A 21,115-nucleotide genomic window follows, 5' to 3' on the forward strand; every position below is an offset into this window, starting at 1 on the left:
CCACTTATCATTTCAAGTGGGAGTTATTTTTTTCCAAGTTATGTCGTTAAATTAAAAAAAAAAAAATTAAATTGCCTTCTTTTCTTCTGGCTTGACTTGATACTCCAAAAACCGCTACATCAGGTACACACATTTTATAATGGATATTTTGTTCTGTTTCAAATTGGAATGTTTTATATATTAATAATATTATATATATTATATACTGATTTCTTGTAAAATGATATGTGAATGAGTTACTTTGCTTTACACAGTGAAGAGCCTGAGCCCAGCAGCCACGAGTCCGCTACTGTCAAGACCATGATCAAATCACCAGCAACAGCTCAAGGTAATACACTGTGTGTGTGCGTGTGTGTGTGCGTGTGTTTGTGTTAGTATATTTTTGAGTAGTAAACCTCGATTACTTCCTATGACTGTGTCCATCCACTAGGGCTCCATAGGCCATTGTACATTTTTAGCCAAGTGTGTCTTCTGTGTGTGTTTGAACTGAAAGAGTGTTGTCTTGTTGTTGCTATGTGTGCTTGCGCGCGTGTTATTGCATGTGTGTGTGTGTAAAATGTGTCGTTTCCACAACTGATGTGGAAAATCCATAGTTGTGACAACGTGAATAAGCTCGTCTTGCAGACACCTGCTGGGGTGTGCAGATGAAGAGGGTACCGGTAAATTTAACAACTCATGCACCGGAAGGCAAACAGTCTCACACATGCATACACACGCCGACACACAGTTCACACACATTATACTATATGCACACATTATTTTTCACTTAGGAAATAATGGAAATAAAGGTACAGTAAAAGCACCCCCATCCCGGATTTTCTTGCTATTTTGTAGAATTGTTTTTTTGCCCAGCTGTAACTGGCATTTTGGGATGTAATTCCACTTTTGGCCACTAGGTGGTGGTAGGCGATCGTGTTGAACTTCCATCCATCCATTATCTGAGCCGCTTTTTCTCACAAGCGTCACGGGCGTGCTGTGAAGATATAACATTCTCAATTTTGTTGGAAAGATTATTAATAATTTTTTCAATCGTCTATTATCCTGTGTTTCTTGGCTCCAGAAAACAACAATTGTAGGTTCATTAATGTACAACTTTGGTCATGATTCTTGACGGATTTTGTGCGATGCGTTTGTTAGTTTGGAAAAAAATGGGATTTATTTACTGTAAACGCAGGAATCCATTTTCATCCTGCGCAGGTGTCAGTCCACAGAGTGGTTTAATCACACCATCTTTTGGCGTAAAGTCCAATGGCAGCGTACCCAGGTGTCCTGTCCCCGCCCGCCCCGTGCCTAGGGCCCACCCTAAAGATGAGGATTCACTGGTGCAAATGGCGGAACACTACCCTGCCGGGACTCGCACGCCCATGTGTGGCCACTGCAATAAGGTCATCAGGTAAGGGAAAATTTGCATATTTATTATTATATTTTCCAATCGCAGTGGGCCGCTGTTTATCATGGGGGGGATACATTTCCGAACTACCCTTTTTTAAAACATGCTTTGGAAAGAAATTTGTAGCGTCTACTCTCTTTGTGTAACATCACTTTGGAAAAGAAGTAGAATATGTTGCTTGCACAATTCTCCAAATATGGTTTTTATTTATCACTGGTTACAGTGAAACTGGCACATATAACAAAACAGAATTGAACATTGTATATTTAAACAACAAAATGTTCTAATGAGCTAAAGTTTGCTCGCTTAATGCTAACATACCATGTGCTGCGAAATGCCATAGAGGAGTTATTGTCAATAAGCATAGATGTAGTAATTACAAATATTAATCAACTGCTGCTTTAACAAATGGAGCCGCAACACAAGCAGACAGAACAGTATTCATAGTAGCATTTGCTCTTCACTATGAGTACAGCAACTATTACTGAAGCTTCTCTGCGTCGTCTTGCAGTTTTTGCGCTTTTCTGTTTAAGTAGATCTCAGAACTGCCTTTCCTGAAAATATGTGATATGGCGGGGCTTGAAAGAACTGCAATATGGCTTCCGTTGTTTGTGTCTCATGAGCTGCTGAATATGATTACAATGCTTTTACTATTTTTTCCTTGCTTTTGCTTCAGGGGACCATTTTTGGTAGCATTGGGCAAATCTTGGCATAAAGAAGAATTCAATTGCGTTCACTGCTACGCGTCACTGGCTGACATTGGCTTTGTGGAAGAGCAAGGCCGCGTTTACTGCGAACACTGCTATGAAGATTTTTTCGCACCGACATGTAGACGCTGCCAGGCTAAGATATTGGGGGTGAGTGGGTTACACTTTGCAGCACACCTTATTTGAAGGATTTGTTGAAAACAAAAAGGTCTCAATACGTGTTGTGTCATAAAGTAAACTAAACTACAATCCTTAAGCAACCATACGACCTCCCCTCTTCCGTGCGGTCATACAGAAATACCGAAATCAATTCAAAATAAAAATCAACCCCCACGAGTGACAACGATGAAAACAAAGGATAAAAACAACTATGAATATGAATGCTTTTTATACTAACAATGTCGACGTGCCACCAGTTATAGTCAGGATTCTCTGTGTGTTGAAAGAGTTTGGTTTTGAAGGCTCCAGGTGGAACTTTGAACCCAACATGCCAGGAAGCCAAGATATGTGCGTTCTGCAGTTCACTGACGTTCATCCGTCACGTGTCTCAAACCTCTCGAGGGCCTCCAATCCCCTTTCAAACCCTCCGTTTCTCACACATCTTCAAGCAGCTTAGGGCTTCTTATTAACCTGTTTTCTCGCCCTCTTGCCCCTAAGCCTCCCCAATTTAGTGTGACCCGCCAGCTTTTCCATTGATTCCCTATCCCGGTGATGTTCTCACACTTTTCTGGGTGGGGAATGTCTATTTTAAGCTGAGTCATGAGCTCCTAGAAGGAGAAAAAAAAAAGTGTGATCGTTAAGTTAGTCGTAATAGTACAAGCGCGACGATATGATTCAATGGGTGCACTATGCCAAGAAAGTCACCTTAAGTAAATAATAACAATAGTCTTCCATTGAATTATAAGTGCAGTTATCAATTCAGGGTCAGGGTTGTACACCGATGGGGACAACAGGGGCCCCTTATTGAAACTGGAATAACAAACAAACAATCTATATCGGTCATGTTTTTAAGATGTTTGTTGCTAACCTCTGTTCTTTTGTACAGGAAGTGATCAATGCCCTAAAGCAGACATGGCACGTCCACTGCTTCCTGTGTGCTTCCTGTCAGCAGCCCATCCGAAATAACACCTTCCACTTGGAGGATGGAGAACCTTACTGCGAGCAAGGTGAGACGACAAAACGATGGAACGTTGCGGATCAATGTTACGTTTCTGCCGTTAAGACCAGTAGACTTCTGTCAGTCAGTCCACTTTTCAAAATTTTGTCCAATGTCTAAAAAGCCAACAGGGCAATGTCTCAGCTGTTTTTGCACTCTAAAATAATAATAAAACAAATAATTAAGCTGAGTCATACCGTATTAAAGCGTATCACATTTAAATGTCACCTTTTAACACATCTTATTATAACAACGTTTTTAGAAAGCATATTCAACAAAGCATTTTTTATTGATTTGAGACTATCATGTTATTAGGCCAACGATAGGCCTTCGTTACATTGCACTCTTGTACTGCTATTCAATTCATGTGTTGTGTGTCACAGACTTCTACAGTTTGTTTGGCACGGGTTGCCACGGCTGTGAGTTTCCCATCGAGGCAGGAGACAAGTTCCTGGAGGCGCTGGGCTACACGTGGCACGACAATTGCTTTGTGTGCGCCGTAAGTACAACGGACTGTTCATCATCCTCATCTCTCACATTCCCAACTTCAGACTCTCAATATGGTGTGTTTTTTCTTTTTTACCCACAGGTGTGCTCCACCACTTTGGAGGGTCAGGCTTTCTTCTCCAAGAAAGACAAGCCTCTTTGCAAAAAACATGCACAAACTCTAAAAATCTAACTTTTTTTTTGTAATGGTGAATTCTTTTTTTTCTGTCATTCTAATAGTTGTCTTCAAACCCATATTTACACATATAATATGTTAAAATACATATGGACTTGTTTTTGAAAACACAACCACGATTTATATATGACAATTTGTTTTATGTATTCTTCAATTTCATTTATATATATATATATATATATATATATATATATATATATATATATATATATATATATATATATATATATATAGATAGATAGATAGATACTATCCTATTATTTATTTTACATGATATCATCGTGCCATTTGTATTAATTATTGCTTTTGTCTATTACTAACATGCCTATGAATAATGTGTTTTAATATGAGCTGGTAAAAAAAGGCAATATTGTTCATATTATTTCAGTATTCCACTATAATGTGTTTGAAGAAATAAAAGCCCAACTGCAGTTGAATAATGGCGGAAAATGCCTCATTTTGCTCTTATTTGCAGTAAGGTAATACAATTTCACATTATGCCATAACTCTTAATTCTTGTCTTACCTTTGCTTTTATCAACATTTTTAACATCATTATACGATCACTAATATTCTCATTTTTTTCGTGTAATTGGGAGGTGGTGAAATAAATAACTGCACTTTTGTGTGTTACACGTGTCAACACACTGTACTTCGCTATACTGCATTCTATCATTATTATTATTATTATTATTATTATTATTATTATTATTATTAATCATCACGCGTCAAGGCTTGACGTGAATCTGACAGCTTGTGCGCATACTCGCACTGTAGCACAGCACAGGCGTAGGCTCGTACGGGTACGAGCACGCATGACGTGACACTCACGCACGAGCACGTCTTGGAGTCAGGGATGCCCGTCCACGAGGAGTAGTTCCAGTCACATCTTTTCGAGCAGCCAGCCTGAGCGACTGTCTTCATTTAATTTCTTTCCCGATTCTGTCCACACCGTGCTGGGACGTTACGTCGGCTCCAGGTAGGAGTTTTAAGTCGAGTTTTGTTGCGTTTCTCGACAGTTAAAGCGGCAAGTTGACGCGCAGGTCCCGCGCCAGATGTGTCGGTTTGATTGACATGATGTAGCTTTCTGACTCCTGAGCAACGAGCTAGTTTCAAGTTGTTGTTTTTTTTGTCTTGTTTAGTTTTTTTTTGTACGCTTTCAGTGACGAATATGTGTTGACGAAAAAGTTCCTGGTAGGTCCAGGTAAGTCTCACTAAGGGTAACCTTAGGTCCAAGGTGTCACTGTCAAGTTGTGTTTTTTAATGGCAACCGGTTTATCAGACTAATCGGCATGTTAAAGCAAATGCATTTTATATTAATTTAGTTTGGTCTTATTGGTGAGTATTTTTTTGTTTTTGAAGGTTGTCTTAAACTCTTACTATGAATTATTAAAATCAATACAGTGCCAAACAAATGGTACGAGTGAATAGCTGTTATTATCGCCCATGATGACGCAACCTCACTCTCTCAACGATTTTCTGTACATGATTCATTGTAATCATTTTAAGAGCAAAGAAAATTGCATTTTTTTAAATTATTTGATTGAAAAAAAGCAAACTAGTGGTATTTCTTTAATTAAAGAACATATTTAGAAAACAGTATTTTCCCAACGCTTTAAGATTTTTCTCCCCAAGAAAGTTTTATTTTATCATTTTATAGATAATATATCATGTTTTTGAGAAAGATCCGATTTAAAATGTTTGCTATTTTCCCCAAATAATTTTATTTGCATTTGACCACAAAAATGTTTGTATTTTATTTATTTTTTAAGAGAAAGTAATAGTGTTTGTCTTCCAGAGAAAAACTTATTTGGGAGAAAAAGTTACAATCTTTAATATGAATTATTAAGGTTCTTTATTATAATTAATTATTACAGCAGTGAAGTATTCTCAATTGACAATGCTTGCTGCCCAACGGTTTTGTGAGTATTATTATTTTTTTTCTTGTCATAATTTTAACTGAAAATTGTGTAATTTCCGAGGGAAAAAAGCCTTAAAAAAGGAAAACAGCCAATGTTATGAATTATATTTAATATGATATTCTAAATTATTATATCAATACACTCATGCTGAGGTTGTACCGTTACAAAAGGCCAAAGAAGAAGCAAATTGCACATTGTTAGTACTTTAATGTTTGTTGACAGTCATTTTGCCATTATTAAATTTTTTTTTCTGAATTGAAATCTACAACCACATTAGAGTGTGTATGTGGATAGTTTTCTTAGTTTACGTAAATAAGCTGCAATCCTATTTGGGTCAGGAACACATGATGCAAATCTGCCAAGCAGCCACATTGGCTCAATTGGCTGTGTAATTGAGTTTCACGTCGTGGCTGTAAACACAACGCTTGCCTCATTTTTACTTCGTGTATGTGCATATAGAGTAAGTGCGTGTGCGTGTGGGGGTGTGTGCGTGTGTGTGTGTGTGTGTGTGCGTGTGCGTGCGTAATAGTATCAGGTACCCCGTGATTCGAGACAAGGCGTCTGATTCTGACAATTTAAACATTGGCGGCGCCTGTGTGTATGTGGCATGAAAAGCTCAGGCCAACATAAATAGCACAGAAGCCCATTAGAACAAGAGAAACTATTCCAAGGGACAACCATTTTATTAGGTATGTCTGTATCCCATTATATTGTTCTTCTGCAGGGACCTCACGCACCACAGTTAGGAAATTAGCGTACGTAAGGGTCAAAAGATTCAAGTGGTGTCATGATGTATGGGTCAATTGTATCTCAAATCGTCTTTCCACATCGAAGTGAATGCAAATGCCATTAATCCGTTCAAGCCTCACAAATGTAATGTTCTTTGTTTTTTTAAAGCAAAAAATGGCTCTCATGAAATTATAATGCCATACTTTTAAAAACAAACGTTATCGAAACAGAAATAATACAAATTGATAGGATGTGAAGAATTTACCAGTTTATGCGTCATGATGTGCTGCTTACTGGTGTGCGTGCGCCTTGCCCAATAAGGGGCAGTATAATACATTCAAATATTATTACATATTACAATCACAAATTAGTCTGTAAAATATCATTTTGTGATTAAAAGAGCTCCTTATACATTGTCATGTTATGTGAAGCTGAAAGTAGATTAGTGGAAGATGACAGAAGTCTCCAATTACCGCTATTAGGGTGCTGGATTCTTAGATGTCCCGCAGCATGCATATCACTCACATTTGTTTGAATGTAAACAAACAACTCCAGTTTTCTACCGGCCAATATTTAAAACATTGTCAAGTAACACATATACAGAAGGAAAGGTTAAATTCTCCTGTTCCATGTCTTCGTCTCACTTCACTTGAGATGCATTTTTTGCCAAATTCATGTCGGCTGGCTCCAAGTTGTGATGAGCTGCCTTGCGGTTGTAGCGATTCCACGGCCAAAACGCTGCAGCACCATGCGAGGCTGAGAAGTGCATAGTAACTGTAGTGTTGAGTCACTTGTAAGTTAGATTTTGACGGCAAAACCGTTGTTTAGTGCTCATGATGAAATGGGTTGGATACACTTGGATCACATTGTCCTTGTGTACCTACTGACGTGACCATTGGGTGTCCAATTTAGGCTGTAGCAGCCACCTAACATTAATGTTCACCTTTAAGCTTGTCCAGCTAATGTACCCAGAGTCTCTTTATCTTCATCTTTAGGACCATTACTTTGCTCTTACTGCTGCTCCCCTCAGGGTGGACCACTCATGGTCTCACGAAGGAGTTGCCCTCTATCATTCACACAGTTCAGCCACTCCCCTCCTGGCCTTACCTCACCTCCATTGTCACCTTCTTTGAAACATTTCCCGCCCTTCCTTGAATGGAGATTACAGACTCTGCTCTAGTAATCAGTGAAGAAGTATAGTAGTTCATAAAACTTCAAAGTCATCTGAAAGGGACCAAATTGTTACCATATCAGTTTGAAGTACTGCCAAAACTTTGGATTTCAAATATATTTGATCATATGTTTGAATTCAAAATTCATATTTGTTTAAATAGGTATTACTTAAGGGTGCAACGATATGTGTATCTGTATTGAATCGTTCGATACAGTGGTCACGGTTCGGTGCGCACTGGATCGAACAACGCAAAATGTTATGACGATGAGGAGCGACGCTGCCTACTTCGCCTTTTATATTCTGGATTGGCGAGCACAGATCCATTCACTGTGCGTTACTGCCCCTCCCACATTCATTTTGGCTCAAGCTGCACGAGAAGCTCGCTAGCGGTTGCAACATGGCTATAAAGCATACCTGAAGCGGAAGAAGCTCCACAAAACTTCACGTCTAGTGTTTGGAAGTAATTTAGTTTTCAAGTATGCACCAGACGGAAAGCGTGTCGTGGACTACAACTTCAACAGTAGGTCGCAAGTGTCACACAATGCTAACTACGTCGGTGGAAGTACAACAAACATGGTCACATTTACGCCGACATCACTTCATTGTGAAAATGAGTGGAACGTTCTAAGGTTCCTGCGCGGACCTTTTTCACCAATACTGCAATACCAATACTGCAATTCCTGATTTGTACAACAAGACGAGAGACAAAATAGCAGCGGCTTTCTCAGCAGCCCCCGCTGCGCCAGCTGACCGTTACGGCACTTAACGTCACTGCGGAGTAGGACATCAAATGCAACGTTATTAAGACACGGCTGCTCGAAAGTCACACGACTGATGATTTAACCAGAAAAGTCTTAAAGAAGTTGCGGAGGATGGAAATGAGTGCGCCCAAACGCAACTATATCTGTTTTATTTTATTGATTTAGTTTCAAGTATTTTGTAGTTGTACAATGCACTCCAGTACATCTTTATTTGTATACAAAGTACAGTGGTTTAAAAAAATTATTTAAGGGATAAAGTGTTTATTTTCTGCCTCTTCTGAAAATACAGTCCAGCACCCACGATGATACACTACTGCATTTGGATGAGTTTGTGTTACAATGATTCAAATTTTAAAAACAATGATGTTTCAAATTATATGATATTAAGGAAGATAATTGTTTTTTATGTATACTCGACTGATAAATATGAATTGCAGAAAAATATTTTTAATTTAATATATACAATAAAGAAATGTTCTAATAAATATTTTAGTATTTTTTTTACACATTATATATAGCCTATATCTTTAACCCAAGAGTTTAAGTTCAAGGTCCTGTTTTTGTTTAATAAGTTAATGGTGCTGAATATATACTTCACAAGATAAGTATAGTCTAAATTGCATTTGTTAAGGAGCTGTTTATTTGCCAAATATACCGTAATCTGTTGCTTAGAATGCACCACGGAAGATGGGTCATTTCTCAGGTAATTTATTTTGTATTCATACAATATTCTTTTTTTTTTCATGGTGCTGTTTTTTTTTTAATATGTTGCAAAGTACGCGCAGCAGAAAACGAGTCAGGTGTTGCTAAACTAGATTTAATTAAATGAAGAAATGTGTGCTTTTGAGTTTAAACAAATGTAAGTAGCTTCAATAAACTATAAATTTTAAAAAATTGTATCGAAAAAATGTTGAACCGTGACACTAATGTATCGGATCGAACCCTAGTTGTGCTACTACAAGGAAAAACGTTTTTAAATATGTATATTTTATATTTTTCACATGAGGCCTGTTTTTTTTCTCTTTCTACAATAGTTTAAACTAAAAATCTTGTGAAAGTAACCAAAGTGGTCGTTTATCTGCTTGGGATTCCACCAATGTGTTCCAAAGACTCTGGAATGAAAATATAATTGTGACCTCATTGGGGAATTTTATTTTGAAATACCACCAAAATCAAAGTTTGACAGAAAAGGGAGTATTTTTAAGTATTTTACAAAAGAAGTTGCATATACAAGTATTATTCAAAGTTTTTGGAAATAATTTAAAAATTACACGAAAACGGGATTATTTTTTGAGTATTTTTCACGAAAATGTAGCTTTGTTTTGCCACGTCAAATGTCAAAGGGCCTATTATTTTGAGACAAAAAAAATGCATTTTTCCTAAAGTAGTAGCAGATTGGTAGCCCAAGAATACATTTGTTCCCTCTTCTGGGCACTTTTCCTTCATATAACATTTAGGTTTTTACAGAAGACGCACAGTTTGGCTTTGAACTTGAAAGGCTGTTCCTGGTTTTCACCTTCTGCCAGTGTTTGGGTTGGCTTATTCCAAACCAAAAGTAATCACCGAACGCTCTGGGGAACAAAAAAAGGGGAGTGATGGAGTGATGAGCGGCGACCTGAGAGGGGAAGAGGGGGATTAGAAAAGACTGAGGCCAATGTGAAAAGAACGATAAGCATCTGGATCCACTTGGGCCTAATTTCATACCTAACTTTGAGGACCCCAAATGTTCTTGCTGGCTCTTCTTTGAGGTACCGTTTCGTCAGTGACGGGATAAGTATTTCCCTCGGAGCAAATGGACCTTCATCTCATGTTGTTGATGTCTCCTGGCTACTCCTGTTTTTGGAAGACCGCACATTGTTTTTATATGGAAACATCAAATCTTGACAGTGTTGCTTTGAGTTAGTTGTTATGTTTGAGAGCAAACTTTTGGCTCTTCTCTGATATTTTCCCATCAAAAGATTGGCTAAATGTTGAGCTGTGGACCAATACCCTGCCATTTTTTTACATGTATCCCTGCACATACAAATTGTATAAGGCATAATTACATCCAACTTAGTCAGTCTGCAGAACATACATTTTGTGTCTTGTGCCTATATTTGGTTTCCTCTATGTAAATGGGCATGTTCCCTGTCAATTCTCATAACTCTTTTTGGACAGTACTGTCATCTTGTAAAGTTGGTACTGAAGCGTTCGGCTTCTATTTTCATAGTCAGCGCACATGCGCTTGGAAAATCTGCGCATCTTCATTTTTGCGCCCGGGCAAGTATAGTTTACTGTGTTTGGGAATTGGCAGACCACGCTCCGCTGGAGGAGGAAATATTTTAAACAAGCAAAATAGTTGCCCTTGAGGACCAGAGTTTGTCACCTGTGACCTACCACCTAATTAAGTGAAAACATTAAGCACGGCGGCGACTGTGCGTACATTCTTGTCCTGAGGACCAGATAATCTTGATACGCTGCACAAGCTAGTACATTGCACAGCATTTGTAATGTGGAAAAGGTTGTATTTTGTGACCGAGGTAATCCATCTTCTAGCAGTTAGGTGTTGTACGAAGTGGTCACTGATCATGTTTTTGGGTGATATTGTTGCACAGTAGTAAATTTCTTTTTGAAGCCTTGAAGTGAGGATCAATACAAGGCCGCAATTGGTACGCATTGACGCATGTCTGCCGCCGTCCAAATTAGACTAAGCACCCCACCAAGTTGACGAATCTGTTTCAGTGCATATTGTCCGCCGTGTGCCCCATCAATGGCCACCCCTGTTGACGAATATGTTTCACCGCCTGTCGGCCGCCATATATAGCCGATCGTTGAATCCGTCTTGATTTCCATTTGGGCACCGACTTACCATGAGTCACAAATTCATATTGTGCTTCATCATTTCTCCGCTGTGATTAAGTCTGACTAATGTAAATTAAATTTTACCCCAGCTATATCAATTTCGAAGCATATAAAATCAAATCTCAGGAGTGGGCTGTTTCTTTATTTGTGTGTCCAACGGATTTATTCATTTCTATCTTTCACAATTAGCATTAAACAGGCTTCTGGGACTCTTTAGTGTGCCACTGTATAATGCATATTGGAGGGCCTTATTGACATACGTTATGCAACATCATATCTTGGTAATTTCGTACTGTCCGTCCACACAGATGGAGGGCCTTTCACCAAGCGGCTTGTCGATCGCATCGTGCCAGGTTGCCTGGCAGATCTAATTAGATGATATTCTATTTATAGAAGCAGCTTCGACCAGATGCCCAACGCGGAATTAGCTTTGCCAGATCCCATTTGATGATGGTGGAGAAACACTGCCGAACAGATGTGTAAAGCCCAGAGTCGCATGTGCATCATTTGCTTAATCTTGTCATTGTTAGATAGTTAATGCTCAGAGGTGACAACATATTTACACTCTGTAGTGAGTTTAATGAAGTAGAGACAATAATATAAAAAAAAGACGATCAAGATTTTCCGCTGTCTTTAAAGTGCATTTGTATTTTTTTCCCACCACTGATTACTGTACTTAATGTCCTCATTTTGGGTAAAAGTCAGCAAGACACCAAACTCGAATGGCGCTGAATACACTTTTGGATCACATAGCCACATCACCATAATTCATTTACTATTCATTGAGAAATTACAAAAGCATGAACATCTTGTAAACAAACAATGTTAAGAAAATACAAATATTTCTTTATTAATTTTTCACATACCATATTTTAATAGTTCTCTTTTTAGGACCAAACCCCTCCCTGGTGAAATTTGCTGTGCTGGTTTTAGGATTTGTCGATAAAGATATAACCTTGATTTGCATGAATAATATATTATAAGTATAGCGGGTCCTCGCTTTATGATTGGCAGTGATTTATAATTTCAGATTGCCTTGCGATTAAAAATACGAAAACAACATAACCAAACAAAACGGGGAGCATGTTGAATAGTTTTGCACCCCCAAGAACGTTTGGGCATTACTGAAACAGAGAGTACAGTAAGAACCACAATTTATAACTCAATACTTTATTATTCATGACTACCCTATTATATCTATGCCAGTCAATGTTCCTTCCAGTCCACGTTCACATTTCTGCTAAACTAAATGGGTGCCGCGGGCTCGGCCATTTTAATATACAATATGAGGCTGGAGGCTATGCTTTTATGAGCCGTAACCCTTGAAGCGTGTCCACTCAACTTCCTTTCACCAGAAGGAAAAAAAGTACCCCAATAAAATGTAGCCCGACATTACCAGCAAGATGTTTCCATTCAATCTATATTTCCAAAATGTATACCTGTATGCAACAATGTTTTATTTATTTATTATTATTATTTTTTTTATGCGACATAAATAAAGTTGAGTTGAGATTTCACGCACGTCATGATTACCTTCCACAGATAGAATTGTCTGCATTGCACCGCAGCTCACCCCAAATGCACTTTGAACCCCCCCAACTTCCCATCCGTCAACTTCCTCTATTTAAAACTGTGACACACAGTGCATCTTAGAAACGAGTGTCACCTCTTGTGATACATAGATAAATAAATGATAAGGTCATGGCAAACAGGGGTAAAGCCAGGTTGTCCGTGACTCCACACACAAAGAACACTGAGCTCTCCGGCGTTGCCCCCGGGTTCAGGTTCTAGCTAATCAACGGTGCACACAGCCGTGACTGTTCAGTTCCAGGGCACTGGAGATGGATGGAAGGGAGGGAAGTGGGGGACAGATGGGGTCCAAGAGATGGGGGCATGAGGGCACAAGGAAGGCTGGTGGGAGGCAGTGGGCGGTTCTGCACCCGTTGTAGAGGTTTGCATGTGCTTGGTTGATTCTTCTTGTTGCCAAAGAAGTTGTATCTGCGGTATGCAGTCATTTAATAACGTCCGGTTAAGTGAGTTGTTGTGTTTGTGAGGCGGTGCTGTTAATGACAGTCACATGTCTGCATAGGGGAGAGAGGAGCGCCATGAAGCAATATTGTGGACACTGTGGAGGTGAAAATGCGAGTGTAAAGGTTGGAAGGCCCGGAGGTAGGCATATAGTGTAACTCAAAACTGTAGGTTTTGGTTCCCGCAATGCATCTTTAAAACTAGTGAAGGACTAGAAAAGCAATGTATTCCTTGAGCCAAACGGTGCAAATGTATCTTTATTATACTGTATATGTATCGCAATACATTACAACAAATAATATTGAGTTTGCAAAATACACTCATCTTAAAACAATGTAATTTAATTACAATTTATTAATTTGTTCAATATCCGACCCTAACATGCAGGTCAAAGCCTTGTCTAAAAGTATGGCTTTGGTGCCATCTTTGGATGTCTTGGTGCTATTCTTGAAGCGAGTTGAGGAGCTTGCTGTGCCACGATCTTGTGACATCTATAGGCAACCGAGCAATGCCACAAAATGTGCCCCCCTCTAAAAGTGTATAACTGCCACAAGATGGCGGCAAAGCACTACATGAGGCTCCTCATCTCACGTCAACATAGCTCTTTAGCACCAAGCTGGACTTTTCTGACACGTGAATTACATAGAGATCCATGTGGGAAATAAGTCATGTTTTAACCGTGAAATTAACCTGCCTTGTTTATCACGAATATATCGTCTCCAGTGACGTGTATGTGGCTCATCCAGCACGTTACATTGAAGAGCACTTAATACAATACGAGTCATCTGAGAACTGTGCTCTTGACTAAATGTCAGACTGCGTGGCAGTGTGGGTAATAACAGGAAGTGTATCAAAACGCATCCCTCTGTCAAATGATTAAAAAAAAAAAAAACATCGCGGTGCAAAGTTGTCCACTGCCCCATATTAAGAGGATAAATACAGTAGGTCTGATGTTGTGTCGAACGATTTAATGAATGAAACTGAAGACAGAAGAAATTATGTGCCTCATTATTCAATGGATGATGCACCGCCGCCACTTGTAACGCCTGCAGGCACTTTTTGAAAATGTGACAAAAAGTCAGGTGTAAAATTAATTATCCTTCATGTTCGCAGGTGTGATATCCCTGACCGGAGGTCTGTAAGCTTTATCATTATTTTTTTATATAGCCTTTGTACATTTTAATCACAAATTTAATTTTTTAATATTGTTAGTGTTCAAAGTGATAAAATGTCGAGAGGCCACTTAATTGGAAATAATCTGTATTAATGCACTTCATTGTGCTTGATGACAGGTTTTCCAAGTCTAAAGGACTTATTCATACAATAGTATATAATTGTTTAAGTACGGTATACGTTCCTAAAAAATCATGCACAGGTATGGTTTTGCAGTCCATATTAAATTGTTCATTAACTTTCTGCTTTCCATGTTCTCAGACAACAAAGGAGGCTCATTGGGCGGATTTTTTTTTAAAAAACCCTTTTCCCCCCACCTCCAGGCTATGACCGGCCTCATAAATGTCTCCAGACACAAGGGCTCTGTCCGCCATCTGACAATGATTAGGCAGCGGCCTCCCTCAATACATGTCAAGCCCGCACACTCAATTGCACCGCAGCGCACCTTTATAACGCGGTCAAACGAGCGACCCGGACATTTAAAAAAATAAATAATTTTTTTTTTTCAGGAAATGCCAATCAGAGGAGAACTTATAGTATTAGAGCAGGGGGATGACAGCAACTCAGCGTGGAGAAGGATAATGACTGAGCTTGAGGCCAAAACTCTATAAATTTGTAAATCTAGAAATTACCAACTGAAAAAAAAAAATCTGAATCCTGCTTTTATTACAATATCCAGCTCCATAGGTCGCGTGAAACACAGTGACTCTAAACTGCAGTTAGCTGTTTCAGCTTTTAGCTATGTCAGGGTTCAGTATTTCAATTAAATATAGTATTTGCAAATTAGCCACTTTGTCCTCAGTATATACTTGCGTGTCTCCTCTATATCATTTTGGCTGTAAGCATTAACACACTTACACAATGTTGAGTTCAAACATTGACAGAAAGGCCACTGGAAATCCCTCAACGATTAATTTGATTTATGCTGGGAAAACATTTTTCATTCTCACTGATTTGAGACACGGGAACACAATTTTGCAGAGGAGCATGTGATTTCTGCTCTGACACTATTTCACCCAACCTCTGGAGGCTGCTTTTTGGAGGGAAGAACTGAAGTCTAATTATTTTGAGGAGAAATGTGGACTGCAGTTTCTTTGATCGGCAAAGCCGTCGAAGGACTATTACCCTGAAATGAAATTGAGCCTTCAAAAATAGAAAAAAATATATAATCCACAGGGGAACCTTTAGATTCGAGCACTCTTTAAAGCAGGATTGTCAAACTTGTTGGGGCCGGTTATTAAATCGCCAGATATGTAACTATTATCTGTGTACAATTTTAAATTCCACAGAACTATGAATACTGGAAATAAGTCATATGTAAACTGTTGCATAAAGACCAATCAGACGATTAAAAAAAATCACTAAAACACAGGTGTCAAACTCAAGGCCAGATTTGGCCGGCGACCACATTTTATGTGGCCCACAAAGGGCAAATCATGAGCGTCAACTCCCTGTTTCTAGCACATTTTCTTCTTTTAACAACATCGAGATATGAGATATTTCCATTAATTTGTTCCCAAACCGCTCCTTTTAAAATTAATTGAAGAGTTGTATCAGGGATGTTGCTATAAAAACAAGCCTGAACAAATGAATCAACCAGCCAAGATTGTCTTGAGTTGTTAAAGAAACAATTATTGACTGGCTTCTGAGTTCAAAACTGGCTTTTCTTTCTTATGAATACACACATTGGGTGTGTGTGTGTGTGTGTGTGTGATAACATAAGGTGATCATACATTTATATGGGTTCATAGTTATAATGGCCCTCTGAGGGAAAGCATAACTACGATGTGGCCCGTCCACAAAAATGAGTTTGACACCTCTGCACTGAAAAGCGAAGACAACTCTGTCCTGGGTTATATCGGCGCTACTCATGTAATTGAAGTGATTAGTTGACTTTGCAAACAACCAGTGACAACCTGGCTGCGTCAAATTGGACAACCTGCTGCTACCTCAGTAAACAGATTATCTCCTTGCTTGAATTTGCCTGATGGAAAAGTCTCAAAGTGAAAGTCTATGGAGGTTGTAATGAGTCACATCCTTTGGCTGCCGCTTTCTATCTCGCTCACCTCTTAAAATTGCAAACACGCGCACACACAACCTGATCATGACTCCTTCCTGCACTTCACACGTCTGCAAGGTGACCAATGAAAAGTATCCGGATGTCAGCGTGTCAAAGACTTGCCTTTTCTCATGATCTCTCACTCAACTACCTGTAAGCTTAGAAATGCTTCAGCAAAACACTCTGCCTGTGATAACGAAAGCATGGGACAGTTGTTAGTGGCTAACCGGGCTAATAGCTTACAAACAGGATGCCTTTCAATTGCTCTGTAATCAACAACTGAGTGGGCTAAGCTAATGTTATTTACATGCTGCAATACAGACATTTATAGCCTATATGACAGGTTATTTATTTTTTTTGTTTGCAAACTCAGCCCCATTAGACTTGTTAGCACGCCGCCCTACTAACAACTCTTTCTCTGTCCTCAAAGTATGTTTTCCTGCTGACAAACGCACACCGCTTCCTCAGAAAGTTGCATTTTAGACATAAATTGTGGCAATAACATAAATAAAAAAAAAAATCAACCAATATGTAAATGTCTTTACGCTTGTGTGCGTTCGGTGAAGTTGAAAAGAGTTAATGAGAGGAGAATTCAAAGCGGCAGACATCGTTATCAGCATCGTTTGATTCAATATTCTGTGGGAACTTTATTCATTAAAGAACAATATAAGAAAACTCACTGTGTTCCACATCACGAAACTCTTTGAATTTTCAATTAGTCCAACGTGCATTCTTCCATACGGGCCTCCAGGTAATTGCAGTATATGTAATATTCTCAAGAAGCCAAGTCATCTTTTCATCTTGATTAATGAATTTTTACATTCAAGCAACAAAGTTTAGTGATTTTACTTGATATGAATAATGCTTCAAAACAAATGGGAACCCTGTTCTCTCATCCTTTGCTTGTTGATTATGTACGCTGGTGGTCGCCAAAGTTCATTGTTGTTTTGTTACAGTATACGTCGTCGTATGTGGGAAAAGAGAGCCGCAGTTGACGATGCTTTGTATTAAAACACTGGGGGAAGAGAACAACACAAACACAATGAGCCCACTCGGGCAGGAGCTGTTGTCAACCACAGCTCTCACCCAAACACTCACACACAGTCTCACTGACGTCACACTGCCCCGAAACAGGACCACAACCTCATAAATGCACATGCACTTACATACTTAGACACTGCAATAAATAACCCTATTTTGTGCACATTTTCTGATGGTATTTGTTTTGTGTTAAAATACACAAAAGGAATGTTGATACTCATACTTCATCAAGCCCCTGAATTGCACTGGACAATTAATGAAAGGGTGTGACGAATGACATAGCCATAAATGTTCGACACATCTTAACTGAACATTTGGGTATGTGTCAGTTTTCAGAAGATAACGCTTATAACACTACTTACTAACCTGAATCTGCGTTGCTGCTAACCTTTTGGCCTTGATCTGAAAGTACTTCGGTTGCTGCTGGAAAGGGACTCTTTTGCTTAGGACCTTCACCCCGTTTAGCTGCTAAGTCATTGTCTGAAATACTCTGTGTTTGGATGGTTATTATTTAAATTAGCCCTACTGTTAAATCACTTTGGTGCAGATTAACTCATTCACTGCCATCCCAGGTAAGATGAATGTATTTTTTTTTACGTCTATATCCGTCAATGGCAGCGAATGAGTTAGAGTTGCAGGGTGTTCTGTTCTTATTTTTTCAAATACATATCCAGACTCAGAGGTTGAGTTTAGCTTCTCTGTGTATATATATATATATTATTATTATTTATTTTTTTTTTATCTTGGAGTGCCTGTGTAAATTTTTGATTGAAGAGTGTGGTCTTCAATGAGTTTTTTTTTTTTTAATTACAAGTGGGTGGGCAGCTCGCGTGTGGCTGAGAGCAGTAGGCCACATGACTCATCGTCTCCATGAAGCAACATTCTGTTCACACGTTCGCCTGTTGACAAACATCGCAGATTTGTTCCCCATTTTTTTTTTTTTAATTTACCCAAACCGTGTATGGGGTATCTGTCTTGCTGAAGCAGTGCAGAGTGTGCAAGGTGGGTGGTTTTTGGCCTTGTTTGGCAATTTGTGGTAAATAGTTGGTGGGTATGTTTGATCAGTGCATGCCAAGTTAAAAATGAGGAATTAGTTGCAGGGGTGTTGGCCGCCAGTATGCATCAAGCTCTATATAGAAAATGGTTGGATGGAATTACCAATACTTATGTTCCAGAACACTCGAAAAAGAGACCACATAAAAAGATGGCATTAAGAAAACGCGATTTAGCGGGGGCGTGAATGATAAACCATAATATAGTGGGAGAACACGGTATTTGTATATATGAAATTAAAATGTCATTTTTTGGGGGTCATAAAATATAGAATGTTGAACTGGGACTGCAAACATTGCCTGTACAGTTAAAAAAACGTTTGAATGTGGAACAGTTATTTCCTGCCCTTCTTGTATCTCCTTCCACATCCTTAGCAGCCAATATTTGGCTCTTCTTATTCTTAATTTCCTCTTCGTTGCAGGCACCATCTTACCTGTCAGTGTTTTCAACGGCAGCGAGGCGGAGAGCAATGACACTGTAGCAGCTGAGTGAAAGAAGGGATTTGGAAGGTAAGCCTCCTCACTGATCCTTTTCGGAAGAGCCAAAGCATGAGGCGCAGCGCCGGGCTCTCTGCTTTTGATACCTGACCGACAGACGGGGAAACTGACACCTCCTTCTCTTTTTTTCTTCCGACATGCCTCAGATCAAACATAAAGCACACTCAGACTATTTTTGCCCGTTAATAATGACCATACGTTGCCAGGAGAGACAAGAATAGTACCTGTTCCCCTTTTCTTTTTTTTTTCTTTTTTTCCCTTTTTTTTTAAATAGATCCCTCCGCTGTTAGAAAATATATTTTAGATGACCAAAGACAGACTTCAGGATCTGAAAAATGTGTGTCAGTGATGCATCGATCATCAAGGTTTATATAGGATGGGCTGTAGTACAGTACATTAATGGTTAGCGTGTTAGAGGTAATATATTTAATATATTTGCCGAAAATAGGATTGAGGAAACCTGGATGAACCAACCGATGATTGAATATTTTTGCAAGTAGGAACAACAACTATACAGTAAAAGCGTCTTACACAGTGGTTGTTCCAAGATTCCTTCTCTGAGCTTCTGTTTTATATACGGGAGTGTCATGGGTCTATCCACCAATCCCAACATACTCTAGTCCAGGAGGGGTCACCATCGTGGTGCCCACAGGCTTGTTCTAGAAGTAGCTCACCATGATAGGACAATTGTCATTTGCCAAGAATGTAAATTATAATGAGAAATCAAATGAATAACATTGATTGCTAATTATAACATATAACCCGAGAAAATCTGATTCCGAAATTTAGCAGAATTCAATTCCGAAAACCAATTAATTGGCTGATAAAAAAAAAAATAAATAAAAGAATAAATAAATTAAATTACTTGTCTTTTGCTCCCTTAACACTTACAACAATAAATATCTGAAGTACAGGCAGAACATTTGTCTGTTTTACAATAGTTTTTCCTTTAGTATGTATTATGCGACCCACTGTTTTGGGTAATTAAACACTTTTTTTTCAATAAGAAATAATGTGATATGTGATTTAGTTTAATTTGATGTCATTTGATTACACGGTGTTGTGTTTTTTAGTGTTATTTTTATTTTTATGCTTGTGTGACACAACATTGCCTTGTCTAGTTAATGCACGTGAAATGCTGGCAACATTTTAAGCCTGGAACACATGAATTCACTTGACATGATTTCCTATGGGACATTTAAAAACAAATTCTTGTTCAATTAGAACAAATTGGAAGTCCACTTGACCCGATTGCATTGTACCATGGAGCCCCCACCCCTTCCAACTGCATATTTGTCATTCTTCATTTTCAGACATCAATGTCACCTTTTTTTCACTTCTAGATTTACAGGCAACTTGGCATTTTTAGCACCCAAAGTATGAATTGACCTCTTTGTCCGACAGTGTGGGTTATAACAGACGCAGAAAAATGTCTCTCAGGCACACACGCACACAGATACGCGTGTGCACGCACGCGCACGCACGCAGAAGGGTGTAAGAGTAGTTTATAAGGTGGCCATAAAAGCAAATGTTGTGCGAAATTAATCAAGTGTGGGTACGTGTGTTTTCGCACTAAACCTGCCAGTTTATGTTTGTTTAAATGTTTTCTTGTTATTTTAGTAGAAGTGGGAGTGGACCAGCTCACTGTCTGTTGATGAGGTCCAATAAAGTGTGCAGTTGTTGGCATACTGAACGGTCTCTGCCTAAACAAAACATCACATGAAGTCATCGTTTTGACGTCAAATACTGAACCACGAATGTGACCCAGTGGGGAAATGCTCTCAGGATTGAACGCAATTATCTTCCGCTGGCTGTGTTGAATGGATGCTTTACTTATTATTTTAGCATCAATGCACCCCAACAGAAAACCGTATAAAGAATAGCTACATGCTTTGAATGTGGA

General features: G+C 38.9%; 2 protein-coding genes across 12 annotated transcripts in view; both read left to right on the forward strand.

Annotated features, from left to right (window-relative positions):
• LOC148343927 (PDZ and LIM domain protein 5-like) overlaps positions 1–4,035 on the forward strand; it is a 44,087-nt gene extending 40,052 nt beyond the window's left edge. For all 9 annotated transcript variants that reach the window (XM_088291482.1, XM_088291491.1, XM_088291498.1 and 6 more), the window contains 6 exons: positions 255–328; positions 1,198–1,393; positions 2,067–2,247; positions 3,143–3,263; positions 3,637–3,752; positions 3,843–4,035. In XM_088291482.1, the coding sequence (XP_088147608.1) occupies positions 255–328; positions 1,198–1,393; positions 2,067–2,247; positions 3,143–3,263; positions 3,637–3,752; positions 3,843–3,932 (778 nt within the window). In that variant the 3' untranslated portion in view covers positions 3,933–4,035. The remainder of the gene's footprint in view (positions 1–254; positions 329–1,197; positions 1,394–2,066; positions 2,248–3,142; positions 3,264–3,636; positions 3,753–3,842) is intronic.
• Positions 4,036–4,736: 701 nt separating this feature from the next.
• Positions 4,737–21,115, forward strand: part of LOC148343928 (bone morphogenetic protein receptor type-1B-like) — a 53,508-nt gene continuing 37,129 nt past the window's right edge. For 2 of the 3 annotated variants that reach the window (XM_088291601.1, XM_088291609.1), the window contains exons 1-2: positions 4,738–4,913; positions 19,137–19,224. The gene's annotated coding sequence lies outside the window, so the exon portion shown is untranslated. Of the gene's footprint in view, positions 4,914–19,136; positions 19,225–21,115 lie in introns of all 3 variants that reach the window. The other variant, XM_088291618.1, reaches the window with a different exon arrangement.

The sequence above is a fragment of the Idiotropiscis lumnitzeri genome, chromosome 1 (genome assembly GCF_059441095.1).
Source record: "Idiotropiscis lumnitzeri isolate Australia: NSW breed Sydney's pygmy pipehorse chromosome 1, RoL_Ilum_1.0, whole genome shotgun sequence".
NCBI classification, from domain to species: Eukaryota; Metazoa; Chordata; class Actinopteri; order Syngnathiformes; family Syngnathidae; genus Idiotropiscis; species Idiotropiscis lumnitzeri.